General features: G+C 41.4%; 1 protein-coding gene across 4 annotated transcripts in view; it reads right to left on the reverse strand.

The window, feature by feature from the left end:
* Positions 1–20662, reverse strand: part of COG4 (component of oligomeric golgi complex 4) — a 26429-nt gene extending 5767 nt beyond the window's left edge. For all 4 annotated transcript variants that reach the window (XM_074370446.1, XM_074370447.1, XM_074370448.1 and 1 more), the window contains exons 1-14: positions 20483–20662; positions 18586–18668; positions 17779–17893; positions 16154–16328; positions 15091–15284; positions 13476–13581; positions 12802–12959; positions 12018–12076; positions 9922–10055; positions 8200–8318; positions 7478–7644; positions 6513–6678; positions 1827–1889; positions 355–471 (exon numbers count right to left, since the gene is read on the reverse strand). In XM_074370446.1, coding sequence (XP_074226547.1) covers positions 355–471; positions 1827–1889; positions 6513–6678; positions 7478–7644; positions 8200–8318; positions 9922–10055; positions 12018–12076; positions 12802–12959; positions 13476–13581; positions 15091–15284; positions 16154–16328; positions 17779–17893; positions 18586–18668; positions 20483–20653 — 1827 coding nt within the window. In that variant the 5' untranslated portion in view covers positions 20654–20662. The remainder of the gene's footprint in view (positions 1–354; positions 472–1826; positions 1890–6512; positions 6679–7477; positions 7645–8199; positions 8319–9921; positions 10056–12017; positions 12077–12801; positions 12960–13475; positions 13582–15090; positions 15285–16153; positions 16329–17778; positions 17894–18585; positions 18669–20482) is intronic.
* Between the last annotated feature and the right edge of the window lie 166 nt (positions 20663–20828).

Here is a 20828-nt window from a genome sequence, read left to right on the forward strand (position 1 = left end):
AGATACAAGGTGGTGTGGTTGGTCTGGTAAACTCTCAAAAGAGATTTCTGAGTGCCTGGCAGCACCTCTGGCTAAGGCCAAGCAGATCTGAGTAATCACGTGGTTGTTTCCTCCAAGCACCTTTCTGAGGGCTCTTGGCACTGTGGGGGCCAAGTGGAGATTCTAGAGGACCAGAATGCTGGCTTGACTGGTGCACTGCTGAAAAGCCTTTAGTCTTCAAGGGATTGGACAAGTTCAGTGGGTTGCACTCTACTCCCTCACACCTCCTTCCCCATTTCGTTATATGCACAGAGCCCCTAATAAGCCAGTAACAATATTCTCAGGATTCAATCGGCAGTTAAACCTGGGGCTTACCTGTAAGAGGTCTCGGAATTTGTTGGACACTGCAGCCAAGTCGGAAAGGCAGCTGTCAAACTTGGCCTGGGCCTGCTCCCCTCCAATGCCCTGGCTGAACAGCTTGGTGCAGTCACTCTAGGGGAGAACACCTAGCCATCAGGCTTCTGAGTATGCCTGGGTCACAGGAGTGTAGGGAGGGTGGAGAGGAGACCAACATGCAACCAGCCATTTTTCCTATTGCAGCCTTCCCTGGGAGGAGTTCTGGTTACTCTGAGGCAAGAATGCTGCTGGGTTTCAGGAAACCTGGATTTGATCCTGTGGCTAGCTACTTGGCTTCCACTTTCCCCTCTGTAATAAGAGGGTACTGGTGTCAGGGAGTGTGAATAAGAAACACAAATATCAGAAGTTTTTTTCATACCTTTAGAGTCAGACATTCCTGGCTTCAAATCCTGGGTTGCCATTAGTTGAACGTACTACTGTAAATTCCCACCTGACTGCTCTCTCTCAGCCTCTCTCAGGAATCCTGTCAGCTCCTAGGCCCTCTTCTCATGTGCTGGCTCCTGGCCTTCTCAGTCTGCTCAGCCTGAAAGCCGACACTTATCGCAGCCTGGGTGCTGAGCCCCATGCTTCTGTAGCAAAGCATCTTCCCTGTTATGAGTGCCCACTGGGGAGGCAGGACCCTGGCCTCCCTCCTCTCCAAGAGGCAGAGTTTGTGAGTAGGGAGAGTTGGGCTCTTTTCTAACACTTAACAAGGTGATTGCTCCACGCTGCTGTTTATAACTACGAATACAATCATTAACTACCACTACAGGTGCTTTATATTATCTCATTCAAGTCTCAAAACAAACCTGTGGGGCAGGGACCATTTTCCCTGTTTACAGATGAGGAAACTGAGGCTCAGGGAGATTAGAGAACTTGCCTCAGGCTGCACAACTGGTCAGTGGTCAAGCGGAGACCTGAACTCAGGAGTATATAACTTCCAAGCCTAAGCAACTTCCACTATATTATGTGGCCTTCCTTTAAAAAATGGTAACAGCAACAGGCTCTGTACAGGGTTAAGTGAACCCTATATCGTCTTAATCTCAAAATTTATAGAGGACTTTATCACTTTTATAAGGTGCTTTCAACCCTGTTTTCTTATTAGGCCACCCAACAAACCCAAAGCAGGGAAGGATGGAGATCTGTATCTCATTTCATAGGTGAGAGAACTGAGGCTCAGGGAGTAAGGACTTGTCCAAGGTACCATGTCCAGTATGTGCTTGAAGAGCTAATCTGAATTCTGATCTCCCAACTCATGGGTCAGCTCTTTCCACAGTTCAGAGATGCCTTTCTACCATGTCAGTCACTAATGAATCCCCTCAAGTGCTCTGAAGAACTGGCTTAATGCCAGGGAATGTCACAGTCCCCCAAAGAAAAAGTGCACAGGGCTCGTTCTCAAAGGAGGCCTGGGGAGGCTATAGCCACTGAAAGCTGAAAATTTTTTCCTGTACCTCCAGGGTCTTCTTCAAAGTGGATATGTTTTCACTGCAGACTTCCACGTTGTTCAGGGTCACCTGGGAGACAAGGATAGAGGAATGTGACATCCTGCTTACTGTTGTCTGTACCCATTCCAAGGCCAAACTGGCTGACAGTTGTACTCCTGAGGCTCAGGGAGGTTAAGGACCAACCATAGCACTGTCATCAGGTAAGGGGCTCAGGTGTCAGAGTGTGCAGAATGGTGAACTAGGATTGCCCTTTCTCCTGGGCCTGACAGCAAGGCAGCAAAGTCATCCAACCTCAGAGGCAGTGACCCAGTTTTAGGTCTTTTTGCTCCACGTTTAGGCATGCAGGTCTGGGAGAAGTTCTGGGGCTCCAAACCTCTAAGCCCAGACCAGTGACATAGAGGCTGACATTCATTAAAGAAATGCTTCCTGAGAGTCTGCCACCTATGAGGCATTTTCTCATTCATTAGTTTGCTGACTCTGATTAATACGTTCTGCAAAACAAGTATAGTTGACCCTTGAACAATGTGGGGGCTAGGGGAGCAATAAAATATCATTGTATAACTTGGAGTTGAATTTCCGTATCCACATCCACGGGTTCAACCAACTGTAGTAGTCACCCACTGAAAAAAATCCACTTGTAAGTGGACCCGTGCAGTTCAAACTCATGTTGTTCAAGGGTTAACTGTATTGTCAAGCCAGCTCACAGGTGGAAACGAGACTCCTAAGAGGGTAAAATGATTCACCTAGGTCAGTTAACTTTTGATTCAGCAAATATTTAAAGTGCCTACTATGTGCCAGGCACTGTTCTAGGTACCAAGAAGAAAGCAGTTAACAGACAAAATCCACTCCCTCACAGAATTTACATTCCAGAAGGGAAGTCAGATAATACAGTATCAGGTAGCGATAAAGGCCATGAAGAAAAATAAAGCAGGGTAGGGGGACAGAAATTCAGAGTGATAGGCCACAGTGCTAGTGCCAGAATTAGAATTTAGGTCTCCCCACTCTAGACCAAAGGCTCCTTCTTTCATAAATCAATTGCCTTAGGAGCTTCGTGCAGAAACACCGATCATAAAAAGCAGCATGTGAGCGAGGAGCCTCGGAGGTCACTGTGGGGAAGTGGGGCAGGGGCAGCATGGCAGCCTCCTCATGGCTCTATGGAGCCGCCACTGGCCTCCAGTACTGGAGCTGCCAGCTGGCAGTGGCCAACCTTGCAGCAATGTGTTCTGGGTCAATGGCTTCTAAGACTTCAACTGGATTCATTGGGGTAGGCAACATGGGGAATCCCATGGGAAAAAAAATCTTGTGAAACGTGGCTATCTGCTCATTATTTATGTGTTCCCTGACACATGCAAAGACTTTCTAGGTGCAGGTGAATAGGCCAACTCCTCGCTTCCCTCAAGGTACAAGAGGCCACCTGCAGTTCCAGGTGAAGAAGTGCTTTAGTATGTTACCACCCTGGAGGTTTTTCTTCAACCAAATAGTAATTAAAAACTGCTACATGGGTTATGAAGGAAATAAAAATTTTGATAAAATATTAAAAAGAGGAGCAGGTGACAAAAGTGATAATTAAGGAACAAACTGCTATGGCTATTTAGAGGAAAGAAAATATTTTGGTCTAGGGTATTCCAGGAAACCCCATGGTACAGTTGGTAAATAAGCAGAACTTAAAAGGCTAGAACACAATTCTGACAGGAGAGGAGGATGAGTACATTTCTCCACCCCCATCAGCCTCCCTCTAGCCTACTGTCCTGTTTGATATTTTCTTAATGAGTCTTAGGAGTATCTGATATTGTCTTGTCTGTTTCTTGTTTGCCTTTCCCACTAAAATGAGAGCTCAATGAAGGCAGGGACCTAGTCTGTATTCTTTACAGCCATATCTCTAGGATAGCACTCTCCAATACAACTTTCTAGATGAAGGGAATATTCTAAATCTGAACTGTCCAGTACAGTACTCCTAGTCATGTATGGCTATTGAGTACTTGAAATATGGCTTAGGAACTGGATTTTTAAAGTTTAATTTTTTTAGGGGGGGGGAGGTAATTAGGTTTATTTATTTATTTATTCTTGAACCCAGGACCTCATGCATGCTAAGCATGCGCCCTACCACTTGAGCTATACCCTCCCTCCTTAAAGTTAAATTTAAATAGCCACCTGTGGCCAATGGCTCTCATATTGGGCAGCACAGCTCCAGAACCTAGGACAGTGTTTGATATGTAGAAGTTTTTAAATTTATATATTGAATAAATGAGTGAATGTTTTCTGGAGAAGGGTTAACACAAGCAAATGCAGAGTAGCAGAAAATCCCCTAAAGTATTTGGGGATAAGCAGAATCAGTGCACAGACATGTGCAGGGAAACGATAAAAGGTGGAGCTACAGAGACAGAAGTCAGACTGGGATTTGGGTGCTATGCTGTCCTGTGGATAATGGGGTGGCACTGAGGATTATTTAAAGCAGGCAAATGCCACACGAGCACAGTTGTGGTTTGGGAATACTAATCTAGAGGCCATATGTGGGAGAAATTGGAGTTTGAGATCACACTGCTTCTGAACTGGTGTGCTGGTGGCATGACCAGCAAGGCAGGATGAGGTTGGGAGGAACTAAAATGTCAAGAGATGAGTCAGGAGCTTCAGGATTTCAGGGTGAGAGAAGAATCCCAGAAACCCAGGGATTGAGATTAGAATGTCCTTCTTGTCTTCCACAAGACTACTGGCCTTGTCAGTGTCCTGAAGCCAATATTGAATGATCATGCTGCTGACAGTGCTGCTAAGGCCACTTCTATGATGAATAAATGAGACTTAAGGCCTTTCATTATCATGCCACCAGGCTGCTAACTTCACAAGTTTCCAGAGAAATAACTGCACTGTCATGATAGCTCAAGGATGAAAGCTACAACCTAAATGTTTTGAAGGTGCTTTAGGGCATAAGAAAAACCTATCATGAGGGGAAAATGGATTTCGGTTCAAATGGTATTGATTTCTAAGTTTCCTTGTGCTGATAGTCCTTGTAAGCATGCATTCACTGGGCTTATCCCCAGCTCATGGTGAATGATGTATCAATACTATTGGGGAATTCATCCTGACAGCCAAATGAATCAAGGTGACATAAGAAATAGGCCCTGTGGTGGGAGTGATGACATTTTAAGTACTTGGCTTCAGGAAATGTAGGAACCTGTCACCAAGCATTTAGCATCACCTTTTCTTGTTGGGCCCCAAACAATGAAGCTGTCTGAATGGGAGCAGTGAATGTGTGAACACACAGCAGCCAGCCTAATGGGGACTTGTGGAGCTGAGGGTAGAAAATAGGACTAGAGTGATAGGATGGGTCAGATTCAGGAGGCCTTCAACAAAACACTAGGCAAAGGTTTCTGTCTAGTTTTGGTTTGGTAAGTAGCAAGAAGTTGTTTCTGAGCAGAGAAATCAAAGAATGAAAGTAAGTTCTGTAAAAACTTATGTAAAAAAGGAAATAGAATGCAAATAAAAAGAAAAATTCAAGTCAGTTCATGACCATAAGAAGCTGGTTGTCAGACATTATGGCAAAGTTCTCCAAAGGTACCGTATTTCAGAGGCAGTAATTTCTTAGAACTGGTCCTATTTTTTGGCAACAACCATGACATCCCAGATCAACTGAACCCATGCCCAGGGAAAATATTTCCAATGACAGGAAGAAAGTGGGGCTGCCTAAGTAGTCTTCATGTTGAAACTGTCTGAGGAGGAGTTACTATGGGTCCCTGGGCACAGGGATGGGGTAGATATTAGTGCATTTAGGGTTCTGTGTCTGAAAGCAACATCTCTCAATTCTTTCGGCGTCAAATACCCCTTTAAGAATGTGATGGAAGCTAAGGACCCTGCTTCCAGAAAAAAACATATATACATTTTTGCATCCAACCCCAGAGTGTTCGGAGATCCCATTTGTGGGCTGTTGACAAAGCTCTGCTATTGGATGTTTCCTTCAGGCTCTGAACCACAGAAGCTAAGAAGACTCAGAGTCTGGCCAATGTCAGGGTAGAGCAGAATGACTTCTCACAGCACTGTTCCCACACAAGCCAGGACAACATGTGCCAGACAGGCCTCATCACTGGCTTAGGACTCATCTGCATCCTTTTGGGCTCATCACAAATTGGTTGTTACCTTGTATAATTCCTTTCATCCTTCCACACTTCTACTTCCCTAACTGTCACACAACTAGTAAGATTCACTGCTTCATCACATCTGTCATGCTGGGTAGTAAGGGCTTTAAGGTCACCTTTCTGAGGAAGTTGAAGGCCTAAGAAGTTTGCTAGAAAAGCAGTCTGGGAGGCCTGAAGGATTGTCCCCCAACCCATGCTGTGGGACTGTTCTCAGAGAAGTGGTCTGGGGGTCTGGCACAGATGCAAGCCAAGCTTAATACTCAGTGGGGCCCCTGAACAGCTGGGTAGTGGTCTTGGGAATGAGCACTGGGGAGAGCTGAGGCACCCAGCCTTCCAGGCCAGGAACAGTGCATGTCCTGGCTCAGGCTGCTCTGAAATAGGTCCATGGGTAATAAGATATAGTTTCAGAACCTTCTTTCTAGGGAGAGCTTTCCTTAAAGGAGTTTTCCCTCTACACAGACACTGGAGGAAGTCTCCAGTTGAAGGCTGATTATACTGTGCTTAGAGGTCACAGTTTAACCTCTTGAGATAAACTGACCAGCTCCCGACCTGTGGGGTTACCTACCAGGAAGGACAGCTTGGCCTCGTCAGTGCTCTCGATGCCTTTAGTGTCGAATTTGCCCTGCTGGAGGCTGTTGTGCATGATGTTCACTGCACTTGTCACCCCACGCTGGATGTCCTGTAAGGTGGTCGCTGGGAAGCCCATCCGCAGCTTATTACACAGAACGTCCCTGGGGGCAGAACAACATATGGGAATCGACAGCGTTCAACCTGGCCTCTAGGACAGCAGCACCAGAGGGCTCACTACTCTGAGCCAGCAACATGAGTTGCTCTTTCAGGGAAATAACCGATCCCTGAGATCACTGTAGGAGACTTTGAGCAGCCAGGGTATGAGGCCAACACCCCCTCAAGGGCACTGATGTGACAAGAACACACAAAGGAGACTGGCTAACTCTCTACTCCTTATGAGGCTTTTATTTAATGCCAGTGAGCTCCAACAAACTCAAGAAGATGTAGTACAGCTTAATGAAATGCAGCACCATGTAAGTGTTGAGACTAGGTTTCAAAAGTCAGACTTTATTCCATATTCTACTATTTATGAGGTGTGAGATCTGCCTAAGCCCCAGTTTCCCCTTCTACAAGAGAGAGCTAATGGTTCCTGCCTCATAGGGTCACTATTAGGACTAAACAAGAGCAGGAAATGAGCACAGTGCCTGGTCTGTAGAAATGGTAACCATGATTAATGTTACAACCACTGCCTTCATCTGAGCCGCTTGTTCTCTTTCCCAGGTCTGAGGGCCAGTAACTCCTCCAGTCCGGCCCAGGAAACACAGATTTTGCATATAAGATATCTGGTTGCTGTACAACTGCCTGGCGTTAAGATGTCATGCTATGGATAGGAGCTTATATCCTGTGTAGAACTGAACTAAAATCATAAGGGAAAAAAGGAAGAAACAAAATGGGGCTCAGAAATCAATCACAACTAGAACCTTTTTGCTTCCTAGAAAGTAGAAAGGGCGTCAACTGTACCTGAAGTCAGACTCCAGCTCTGTGGTGGCGAGGTTGATCATGGCGCAGAGACAGTCAATGCTAGAGCTAGACAGAGCCCGGCCAATGCACTTCTTAACAATGTAGAAGACATCATCCACCATGCTGGATGTCAACTGGCCCTTCTCACAGGTGTCCAGAGCCACAGCCTACCCAAAAGGCAAAGCACCCAGTGAGGGCCCCAGTCTGCATGTTACTGTTCTAGATGGTTCTGGAACAGGCCCTGGCCCTGCTCCCTTTTTTGTACCTTGTCCACAGTTTTCCCAACACAGCTTATTCTGGTCATAGCTTGGTGTGGCTCCTCCTTGCCAAAATAGCTCACTTCCCTACTGAACACCATGTTAGGAAATTCAGTATGGAGGGCATTTGCCTTAGGAACATCCGTTACATGGGATGTAAGACATCAGGTGAGGTCCTTCTTCCCCAAGGCTCCTCACCCTCATGCCTTTAGGGAGGCAGGGAGCAGGTAGGCTCCCAGAGGAGCTGAGGTGTTCTTTTGTGATCCTTGGAAAGAAGTCCTAGCTGAGTCCATGAAGAGGATAACCACTCCCAAGATGCCCCCTAACCATTCAAAGCAGTACAGTCAGTCTATGCAGGGTACTCTCAAAGCAGGACCAAGAAATTTGACATACCTCAGTCACTGCTTTCAGCCTGGCTTCTTGGACAGGAAGCCCCATTTCCAAGGGACATGCCCTTTGTCCTACCTTGTTGACAGTCTCCCTCATGAAGTACTCCTCCATGGTAATATAGAGACCAATCAGCTCCTGCATGGTGCAGCTCAGGAGACAGTTATTGAGGAGTTTGTCCAGACACTTCTGGTGCTCTAGAGGACAGCCAAGAAAGGAATACTCACTCTTCTTCCCCAAGGGAAATAGATCAACTTTTCTCAGTTTTTCAGGTTCCTTTCTAGTCTCTGTTGCAAATCTATACATATTTTACATTATTATAACCACAGTACACATACATTTTTATATTTTGCTTAAAAAATTACATTATAAGTATTTCAGTGTTTCTACATAGCTTAGTTTTTCTTCTTTTTAGCTTATTCATTTTTAATGGCTGCATGGTATTTTATCAGGTAGATAGTTCATATTTTTTTAAACTACTCTATTTTTAGACACCTGGGTAATTTCCAAATGTTTTGCCATTATTAGAGATAATTGTAAATCACAGTAATTGGAGATTTTAGTTAACGTTTTTGTACAATAACTTTTTACTTCTTTTTCATTATTTCCTTAGAATTAATTAGTAAGACTCAAAAGATGTAAGTTTCTAGGCCAAAGACTGAAATATACTGGTATAAAACATTTCATTCTCTAACCAGAATTTTCTGTAATGATGGAAATGTTCTATATCTGTGGTGTTTAATATGGTAGCCACTATTAAGCACTTGAAATGTGCCTAATGTGATCGAGGAATTGAATTTTTAATTTCATTTAATTTCAATTAAATTTAAATAGTCACATATGAACATACACAGTCATTATTAGTAGCAATAAACTCCAAACTCTAAATGAGCATATATCCTCCTTTAAACACCAACTCAAGGCAGTACCACTAGGTTATATAAATAATTCCCTTGCCCTGTATTATTGGTATTAGCCATGCAGAATGCCACAGCTGCTGGGTCAGTTTCAGGTCTTCAGTTCAGGGAATTCTGCATATATTTAACTAGCAGAAATTAAATGTTCTTAAAAACCTGGAGAGTCAATGTGTCAATGAAATAGAACTGTGACACATCTTTTTATTCAACATATTTATCAATTCAAAAGTTGTGAGTGGGGGAACTGGGAGACCAAGGGGGAGGGTGAAAGGCTTTCCTTATACCATATACTCTTTTGTATACTCTTTATATTACATGCTCTTTTCTTGATACTATACCTCAATACTACACTGAGGTGTAATTTACACAACATAAAGTTCACCCATTGTATATGTACAAATCAATGATTTTTTAGTAACTTTATATAGAATATTGTAACAATAGCCACAACCCAGTTTTAGAATATCCCTATCATTCCCAAAAGTTCCCTCATGAAGTTATACATATCTTTTCTTCTATCCATCTAACTATCTATCATGTGTACATATCATCTACTTAAATTGAACACCAATCCCCAAATCTGAGCTGGTGAGGAAGCACAGTGTGGGGAAAAGAGCAGAGAAAAATCATTTAACCATTCTTACCATTAGCTTTTCTCATCTGTAAAATGATTAGAAAGCCTCAAAGATCTAGACCAATTCTAAAATTTGGAAAGTCTGGACTTGCTCCTGGGAGTCAATTTGTTCACAGACACCCTCCCACCTGCTGCCTGAGACTAACCAGCCCTGGGCTTATTAAAGGACCCATGGCTTAACAATTACAAAACAGTGCCAACTCTACCCCATCCCATCCCATCCCAAAGAACATGGGAAACACCTTTTACCTTGTTTTACTTCTTCTGAGGCCATGGAGTCCCCCACCTCAAAATCTGAGCTGATCCGTTTCCTGAGGAAGCGTAAGTACAGCTCACTGCGGGCATTCATCAGGGTGACCTCCGTCAGGATAGGATCCAGTTCCCTGAGGCACATGGAGCAGAAGGAATAAGCAGGACACTGGATTCCTTCAGACATAAGAGCTGTAGAGCAAACATAGTCCCAAACTCTCCTCCTCACTGCGCCCAGAAGGGTCAGCTCTGCCAGATGGTCATCCTAGCTCTGCTAGCCTGATTATAATCTCAAGACAGCTGTCAACCACGTATTTCATTTACATGTTTCTCCTGAATTATGCCCCCGCTAAAATCCTGCCAGGGCAAAATAAGAGATTGGGAGATGGATTTTTGTTAGTGGCTTGAGTAAAAATTATCCATGCTTCGTGTGAAAGAAATCACACTGCCCTATCCCCTTATGTAGCTGTGGTGGGAATTTTTAGGATACTCCATTCAACTGTGTCCCACTTCCATTCATTTACATATAAACAACCAAAACAATCTTGGGGAAAAAAAAAGTTGGAGGACTCACACTTTCTGATTTCAAAATTTACTACAAAGCTATAGCAATCAAGACAGGGTGGTTTTTACTGGCATTAAGGATAGGCATATAGATTAATTGAGAGTCCAGAAATCTTTACATTTATGGTCAACTGATTTCTGACAAGAATGCTAAGACAATTCTATAAGGAAAGAATAGTCTTCTCAACAAATTGTGCTAGGATAACCATACACACATCACAAAGAATGAAGCTGATCCCCTCCCTGACATTACATACAAAAATTAACTCATTTTCAACACTGAAGTCCAAGAGATCTTTTCAAAATGTAAATCTGGTCATATTGTAATCATGATTTCCATAGCTTTTAGGATACAAGACCCTGAATAGCCTGACCCCAACAGCCTCTCCACATTCACCTCATATCAGGCTCTCTCCAACTCTGGGCTTCATCTACACTTGCCTTTTTCAGTTTTTCAAATACACAGGGTCTTGGCACATGCTTTCCCAACTCCACCTGGAATACTTTTTGTCTCTTATTCCTATGTAATCTTAAAGTCTCACATCTAAGCTCACTGTCTCAGGATTCTTTCTTGAGCTTCAATGGCTTAGGTTACATCTATTTTTACATGCTTCCCTGTACTCTACACTGAATATACTATAATGGTGAATAGCACCAACTCTAGAGCCAGACTGGATGGATTTTATTCTTTGCTCTGCCACTTTCTAGCTGTATGATCCTAGGCAAGTCACTTAACCTCTCCAGGCTTCAGTTTCCTCAACTGTAAAAAATGTTTATGGATTAAAATCAGTGGTCTAAATTGGGGGTGACTTTACCTCCCAATGGACATTTGGCAGTGTTTGGTGACATCACGCTACCAGTATCTAGTGGGGAGAAGCCAGGGATGCTGCTAAACATCCTAAAATGTACAGGATCATCCTCCATAATGAAGAAATGACCCAGCTAAAATTCCAATAGTACAGAGGATGAGAAAACCTGGATTAAATTATTTAGTATTTGTTAAATGCTTAGAACAATGTCTGACATATAGTACACAGTATGTATGTGTTACTTATTATTATTTGTCTACTTTTTAGGTCATAGATGCCTCAAAGAAAGAATTATGTCTTGTTTACTTTGCTTGCTAACATATCCCCAGTACCAAGGACCAGTGCCTGGCACATAATATGTACTCAGTAAAAATTTGTTGATTGAGTCAATACATTTTTATGTTTGGATTCTCTTTAAATAAGCATATATTACTTTTATTAGAAAAAATTAAGTTTAAAATTTTAGAGTAATTGTTACCTTTGGGGGAGTGAGAAGAGGAGAGTCACTTTGGGGGCTTCGAAAATATTGGTAACGATCTATCATTCTTTACAAAATACAAATTCGCTGTTCACGTGCTTTTGTTTTTCAGCTTTATTACATTAAAATAAAAAAGGGTCATGGATAAAGTATTTTTAAAACATAAACCACACTGTAGGAGAGTAGTCTCTGATTCTTGATTACCAATTCAAACTTCTATGGGCTAAAGAAAAGAGGATTATTACCTTGGTTCTATTTTTTCTGACGTAGAATTTCTCATCAAGCTGTTCTGGACATGCCGGAACTGCAACATACCACAGAAATGAGAATGCTCTTCCCCTCCCTCCTTCTACTTGCCCCTTGCTGGTCACTCCAAACTTCTGGCATAAGAATGTTTCGGTTTAGTTTGCTTAACAGACAAGTCAAAAGTAGGTTCTCAAGATGAGGAGCCAAAGATTTACTTTTGATTTATATGCTAACATTAACCCCTATTATTGCACTTAAAAGTGATGCTAATGTTGTTCCAATGGACTACTGTCTACAGTCTCCTAGAGTTCTAGAAATAAAATTATATGGGGCTGCCTGTATTTCTAAGTGCTACTCTTGCTTTACCTGCTCAAAGGAATGGAGAAATAAAGTTCTGAAAAAGTAAATGTTATCTTTAGCACTTAAGGAACTAAGGAGAAATTTGAGACAAGTTACTTAATACTGAATAAGAAGACCTTAAGAAATAAAATCTCACTATATCACCAGAGGCACTGTTGCACACTCTGTGATAGAGAATTGGTCTAACGTTTCTGTTGTATTCCTTTTAGCTCTTTTTATTTCCTTTTCAAGTCTTGTACTGAGGTCATCATCACCCTGATAAAACTTCAAGTCCAAAGCAAGCTGCTGAGGGGCATGATGCAGGCTAGTCTGCATTTGGTATTTTTCTCCCAGCTGCACCTTTTTACTTCCCCCTCCAATTTATTCTATTTGGTGTTGCTGGCTAATGCTGTTTCCAAACCATCTATAAGCTTCCCTGCTTACCTGCTGGTGGTAATCCCTCTGCTTGATGAACTTGTCTACCACTTTCTCCACCTGCCTGTCACATTCCACCTGCAGATATTTTATCAGGGTATAAAGTCTCCCTGGCCCATAGTAGGTTTCCACTATTGGTTGGTGGGTCTCCACAATTCTGGCAATCCCTAGAAGGGAGAACATGAGAGGGTTGAATTCCAAATATTCTTCCCTGAAGACTAAACTCCTTTCTTCCATCCAGGACTGAACTGGGGTCTAACTCAACCCTTTTTGGTTATCTTACTTCTCAAAATGAATACAAATGGTTCTTGTCAGTGCCAGGAGCTAAGCAAATCTGTCTGTTAAATATGCAAAGTGTTGAGTATACCAGCAGGCATTTGATAAATTATACTGATAGTTTCTACAGGAGCATCTTTTGAAATAAGCATCACTCTCTTCCTAGTCATTGACTTTAGGGTTAAATTCACTCTTAGAGTTTGGGTCTCGAGGGCAAGGAGAATCACAACATCTAAGAACTCTAATCTCTACTAATCAGACACTGACTTGGGAAGTTAATTCTCCAATAAATCAATACATAGCAAAGTACAGGATTAAATTAAAGGCATCAGGCTAGTGAGAAGAAAAGCTAGGATGTAGGTGCTACAAGTGTTTCTAGTTTCCTGAGAGTGGAGAAAGTTGCCTGCCTTCAAACAGAAGAGTGAGTGTATCTGCAAAGATGACTGCAGCTCTTCGATCACTCATGTCCGTCCCTAGAACCAATAGTAGATTCTCCTCAGCTTTACTGGCCACCTGAAAAAAGTAGAAAATCCACATATATTTCTTAGACCAAAGGTTAGCCTCAGTTTTCCAAAAAAGACCTCCTATTGGCTTTCTTTTTCCCATGTTTCCCTTGAGGCTTGAACAGCACAGAGGAATGTCCCCTGGGGGCTCTGGGTTGTCTGGGCCTCAGGCAAGACAAAGGAATTAACACAGTGATAACTCTTCTTCCATTGAGAAGTATAAATAATGCTTTCCTTTTTTTTTTTTTTTTTTCAAAGTTTAACTCAAAGTTATTAACGGTGCTTCAGCTGCTGAGCAGGGCAAGGGATCTGGATACTGTGGAAGGGACTTTTAAGGGATTAAAAAGGAGAAGCCATTTCCAGGTTCCACATGGAAAAAAAGTACCAGAAAGCAGTTATATTTTATTTTTAGTTAATTAATTTTCAGAATGAGTAAAACACACTAAAACATTGAAAAGGAACAAAGAAGTGTTTGGTGAAAAGTAGTTCTTCCTCTCACCTATGTCTCTTGGTCTCCTAATTCCTCTCTTGAGAGGTAAGCACTATTAACCCTTTCAAAAATATCCTATTTATACAAGCATACATCTGCATTGCCACCTCCCTCATTTTAAACAGAAATGATAGCATACTGTTATTTGTTTAACTTAACAAACCACATATATTAGAGAGTGAAATATGTCAGCACATATGGAACCATCTCATTTTTCTTAATGGCCAAATAGTGTTCCATTATACAGAATTTGGGAAGGGGCAGGATGCACTCTGACACATGGTTAAAAAAACCAACACTCTTATGCACATGTGTCTGCTGATACTTGCTTCTCTCCATCTAAGGTTGGGGAGAAAGGAGGCTAAGACTTTAACTTCAGCCTGTTTGTTTTGTTTTAACTTTGAGTGACCTCACTTGTTTCATCTCAATTTTTAAGATTCACGCCTGGGTTTTCCACCCACCCTGCAAGTCTTTTTTTTTTTTTTTAATGCAATTCTTTTTTTTTTAAAAAATGATTTATTTATTTTTGGGGGGTAATTAAGTTTATTTATTTATTTAACGGAGGTACTGGGGATTGAACCCAGGACCTCATGCATGCTAGGTACGCACTCTATCACTGAGCTATACCCTGCCCCGTGCAAGTCTTATTTTGAGACTCAAGCCTTGTTATGTAGTCTTAAAATCACGAATCAACATCTCTGAATGCTCTTAAGAAGCCAGTTCCCGGCTGACAGCCTGGAAGGGGTGATTCAACTTGTCAGAGAGTTTGCATTTTAATTTTCCTATACCTTCTGTTCGTCTGCTGCAAATAAATGTACATCAGCAGATGTCGAGGCTATGCCTGGTACACAGCTGACTGGCAATGGATAAGTGTTGAATGAATGTATGCAGCCAGTCCTGCTAGGGTACAGCACAAAAGGGGAGTCAAATCCAGAGGTGAAAAAGTATCCACAGACACTGAATCTATCCAGTGCCCCAATCTGCAGGCAGGAACTGTACCATTATCTTGCCAAACAATCAGGGCCATACCTGCTTGCAAAGGTATTCTGAGAACTTGCTTAATCCCTCCTCATGCAAACCCAGCAGTGGGAAGATCTTGAAGAAGCGCTCCACCTGGGGCAGATCTCCTTCCTTAGTGGCAATAGCAAACTTCTCTGTGACAATGGCTTTGAGGCGCTGCTCAGCTTCCTGCAGCAATTTCAGGTTGGCATCAATCATACTGCCTACAAATGGGGAGAATATGAGAATTAATGTAAAGAATGGTACTACGTCAGGTATATGCCACTTAGTCTTCCAAAAATATGTATTAAGCTCTCCATGTGTGCAAGATACAGAACTAGCAATATGGATGATTAAGAGATGAATCAGCCATGATCCTATTGTCACAGAAGTTACAATCAAGTGAAAGAGATGATTTGTGCAAAATAACTATAATGTAATTCAGTGTATGATAAGTATCATAAGAAAGGTGCCCAAAAGTCATATTTCTGGTTGAAGTAATCAGAAGAGGCTTCCTAGAGATATCACATTTCTAAAAGATGAGCAGAATTTTGATACCTGAATAGGGGTAACATACATTCCAGGCAAGGGGAATGGAATGAGCAAAGGATTAGAAACAAAAAGATGAAGAGTATTTGCAGAGTACTGCAAGTAGTACATAGCCTGGCATATGGAGGAGCTCAATAAACATGAGCACAATGAATGGATGCAGGAGTGAATAGAATGAAATAAGGCTATAAAGATAGGGTGGGTCAAAACCATGGAAGGCCCAGAATACCAAGCTAAGAATTTAATTTTAATTTTATAAGTAGGTAATATGGTAAAGTGTAAGGAACCCACTGGCCAGAGGAACAGCAGATCTAGTTTCAGTTTCCTTTTCTATAACGTAGGAAGGACATCTGCTTTGAATGATCTAAGACCATATTGGGTCTGGTATCAGACAAGGAAATTTTCTAACAGATGCCCTTTTCCTGGCTGAGTTTGCTTAGTTCAGATTACAGATGCCTGTAACTAAACGAAACATTTCAGACGCATAAACTAAGATTACAGATGCCTATAACTAAACTACAAATCAACAGTTTGGGATGCCAACCTTCTTTGCCCTGTCGGCTGAGCTCAATGACTGACTTGTCCAGGCACAAGTAGCGATGAATGTGGGCTGCAGCCTGCTCATAGTCTTCGTTTCTCAGAGCAGTCTGAACTCCATCCATGCAGAACTTCAGGTCTAAGATGTCATCAGCTCTCTGAATGGCTTGATAGAGGCGATTCTGCAAAAATGCTTGGTGCTTAGAAACAATGTCCTATTCTTTAAAGAAAAAATCTCTCCAGAAGGTAGGGAGTTTCAGGGGCTGAATCTGGTTACCAGAGGTCCTTTTTAGCTTTCACTGGTAAACTAAAATCACACTTCCACTCACGAAACTTTTTGGCCATGGTCAGTACCACCAGAAGGTATCATACAACTTTATTTATGTGACCAGCATTTATTTTACTAGAGGCAGGAATGGGGATAATCCATATTTATGCTTGGCTTATATTGTTAAATTTATAACACACAGAATATATTTGATATTTTGGGAAGATGACACTGTAAACCAAGTAATGAAGTAAGCAAAATATGTGGAAAGTATTTTCTTTTAGAATAAGCAAGAGTGTTTCAAAAAAAACTTTAATATGTGAGTTGGTGGCTGTGTGATAAGTTATTTTGGCAGAATGTGAACAAATAGAGAAGAGTTATGCTATTTCACAGGTGCAAGCTGAGGCTGGGACTGACTTGTTCAAGAGCCCAGATCCTGTGCTATTCAATACAGCAGCCACTAACGACCTTTGGCTACTGAGTGCTTGAAACATGACTAGTCCAAATTAAGATGTATATGTGTAAAATACATACTGAATCTCAAAGGATTAGTACAAAAATAAATAAGGTAAAACATCTCATTAATACTATTTTATAGTAATAACATATTTAAATGGTATTTTGGATATGATAAGTTAAACAAATACGTTAAATTGTTAAAATTATTTTCATCTATTTCTGTTTCACTTTTTAAGAATAGTCACTGGAAAATTTTAAATTAAATATGTGGTTTGTATTAGATTTCTTCTTTTCCAATCTGCATGACTTCTATTTCATTTTCCTGCCTAACTGCCCTGGCTAGAACCTCCAATACAATGTTGAAGAGAAGCAGCAAAAGCTAACATCCTTATTTTATTCCTGATCTTGTGGGTGAAGTACTTAGTCTTTCACCAATAAGTATGATGTTAGCTGTGGGTTTTTCATAGATGCCCTTTCTCAGGCTGAGGAAGTTCCTTCTGACAAGTTTGTTGAATGTGTTTGTTGAAAGGAGTGTTGGATTTTGTCAAATGCTTTTATTGAGTCTATGAGATGATCATGTGCTTTTGTCCTTTATTCCATTGATATGGTTTTTTACATTAATTGATTTTTAGATGCTAAACCAACCTTGCATGCCTGGGATCAATCCCACTTGATCACAGTACAGTCTTTTTTATATGTTGCTATAATTTGGTTTGTTAGTGTTGTTGAGGATTTGTATGTCTATATTCATAACAGATATTGGTGTGGAGTTTTCTTGTGATATCTTTGTCTAGTTTTGGTACCTTCCATTAGGTTTCTATTGGATGGTGCAGCTTTAACTTTTAATGTGGTGGCTTCTCTAATGCCCTCTACTAACTCAAATATCAAGAGTTCAATAGGATTACCTTGGCCAGGTCAAGCTGACGGACTTTGCTAGACACATTCTCAGCTAGGTTGCAAGTAAAGGTGATCATTCCTGCCAGCTGCTTTGCATCTCCTTCAATCAACTGCAGGTTGGGACTGGAAACACACATTGTTAGCACACATAGTCACAGGGGTAGATGGTAGAAGAGGCGGAAAATTTTTTGTAGATGGAGACTATGTCTTCTACTACTTTTGTACCTCCCCAAGACTCTTAGCTCTGCTCACTCCATTGCTTTGTATGAGTGCTTACTGAAAACTCAGGCCTAACTTAATAAAAAATTCATTTCAGTAACTACTAAAGATACCTGTAAATAGGTACTGCCAAAGAAGTAGAGTACAGATTCTTCCAATTGCTAAGTGAACATAAAATGCACTAACCAACAATCTAAGAAGATGATGAAATCAACAATTTTTATGACGAACAAATATACAAAGCCTATAAAAACAGTGGTCCTCAAACTTGAGCCATACATCAGAATCACCTGGTATGCTTGTAAAGATAGAGATTCCATGGCCCCATTCCCAGAGTTTCTGCTATACTAGGTTTGGAGTGAGGCCCCAGAATTTGCATTTCTAACAAGTTTCCAAATGATGTTGATACTTGCTGGTCCAAGTACACTTTGAGAACAAATTAACTATGTCCTTAGGTATTCACTTTACCTGGAGGTAATGCTCCTGTACAATTCAAACTCAACTGACACTGTATAACAGAAATTTAGGAAAAATAATAACTTATCCAGTGGACCCTGATGGAATTTACAATAGCTCTTGCTGAGATGAAGACTCACCCCATCCGGTGGAGAGTGACCATTTTACTTTCAATGGTGTTTTGTTGTTCCAAAAGAGCATCTAGCTCTCTCTCTACCACTTTCTGAAACACAGAGAAACATCCTATCATCAGTGTGATCAGAAGGAACCTTAAGAGTTATCTACTCCAGCTACTTAGCTGAAGGGTAAATCCCATTTCAAATGTCTTTCCTTTCACCAAGTTCCCTTAGGACTTTAACAACACTTCATTTTTGCATTTATCATATTACATAATAATTGTTACCTTATGTGCATCTTACTCCATCTAGGAGGTGAACACCACAAAGGGAGGAAATAAACCTTAATCCAATTTCATTAGCATAGTGGCTAACACAGGAAGGAATTTAAAATATAAAGGCTAAAATAAAAAATGAGACATCTAAAGTGTCATTTGTAAAGTCTCTTCCAGTGTATAGTCAATACTCAGAAAGTATAAGAATAATTCTCTCTCAGTCAAGTCTTTTACTGCATTACCTTAACTAATGTAACCTTCTTATGCTTGAGTTTCCTCATCGGTAAAATGGGGATAGGAATGTATAACCCACAGGACTGCTGTGTGAGCCAAACAAGACAACATATACAAGGTGCTTAACATAGCATGTGGTATATGGCAATAATAGCCACTAGTATTAGCTATACAAGCACAGGGAATTATATTCAATATCTTTTAATAACCTATAACAGCAGACAATCTGAATAATATACATATATATACATACATACACATATATAACTGAATCGCTTTCCTGTACGCCTGAAACATTGTAAATCAACTATACTTCCATTAAAAAAAGCTATACATTTCTATTAAAATTAGTCCAGTAGGATCCAGAGGGAAACTTGCCCTCAACAGTCATCAAATAAAAAAACAAAACTAATATGTTGCCTCTAAAATTGACTTAATTTTCCCCCCAAAGTATTGATTGACTCAATAAATGCAAGTTCAGGAATGTTAAGTCAAGAGTATTGAGTTTTATAAAGCACATCTTGCTGAAAGATGTATCAGAAACTGCTGGAGTTGGTGGAAGTTAATATTTCCAAAAAAAAAACTCAATAGTATCAATGACTCCTCCACCCCCATGCTGAAACTGCCTTTTGTGCTCAACCTTAGTAAAAGTTTGGTTTAGGGAACAGCTAATAAACTTTCAGATCAGAGCTCAGACCTTTTTTGTTTTTTCTTCCGACTGGCCAAGGAACCTAACTGACATTCAAAAATGTATTGACAGCATTAAGTTGCACAGAAAAGTGAAGGCTGCAAGGAATCTTCAACAAAACATAGCCCATGCCCCTCATTTGACACTACGCAGAGGTACAAGAGATGAAGTGAGCTGTACAAGAAGAGATAGTTGTGCCTGAATCTTAAAATCTCAAGCTTCTACAAAGTCCTGCATTTAAGTGAAACGCTAAACTTACACCCCAAAATCATTCCCAAGAGGAAGTCTTAAAACGCTTCAAGTTTATTTGCTGTGATTTCTCGCTTAGATGAGATAATGGAGTGAAAGTGTTTCATGATTTTTTAAATTGCTAAGCCGTTGCAAAAGGGCCTTTATTCTTATTCTGAGAAGCAAGGGAGTCGGCGTATACTCTGAAGTCTAACTTTAGTGGAGAAATGTAGCGTTAAGATTAATCAAAGGGGCGCGGGGGTGGGGCAGATCACTCGGACAACAGGAAAACATGCTTGGAGGCATCAGACCGAGTGAACAGAGAGATGTCAGGTCCCCGCAACCACACTCAACTACATTCCTGCTTCTCGAGTAAGTGCTTTTCTGTTTCCTTGGCAAGAAGAGAACTTCCTACATTTCACATTTCCCAAGACTGAAGGCTCCTAGTCCCACTGCCCTTGCATTTTCCTGGAAAAAAGAGGCTCAGCTCCCCCACCTCCTCGCCGCAGAGCCGTTCGTACACAGCTTCCAGCTCGTGCAGCTCGGTCAGAGAGCAAATGAGCTCGGTGGAGATTTCCGAGCAGCGGTCTCCTCCCACCCCTTCAGGTGGCGAAGACACCCCTGATAGCTTCTGAGGAGAATCGACGTCCGCCATCTTGGTCCTCATTCTACGTTTCCGGCCCGACGAGGCCCCCTCCTCGTTGGCGCGCCACGTCTTTGGGGCTGCCCACGGAAGTGCCCAATGAGTTTATAATTTTTAAAAGTCTACTTAAAAGGGTCTATTCATTTTATATTCTCCTGGAAAAAGTGACGATCATAAAGTATGTTTGAGTAATTTTTAA

This window comes from Camelus bactrianus, chromosome 9, assembly GCF_048773025.1.
Source record: "Camelus bactrianus isolate YW-2024 breed Bactrian camel chromosome 9, ASM4877302v1, whole genome shotgun sequence".
Lineage (NCBI taxonomy): Eukaryota > Metazoa > Chordata > Mammalia > Artiodactyla > Camelidae > Camelus > Camelus bactrianus.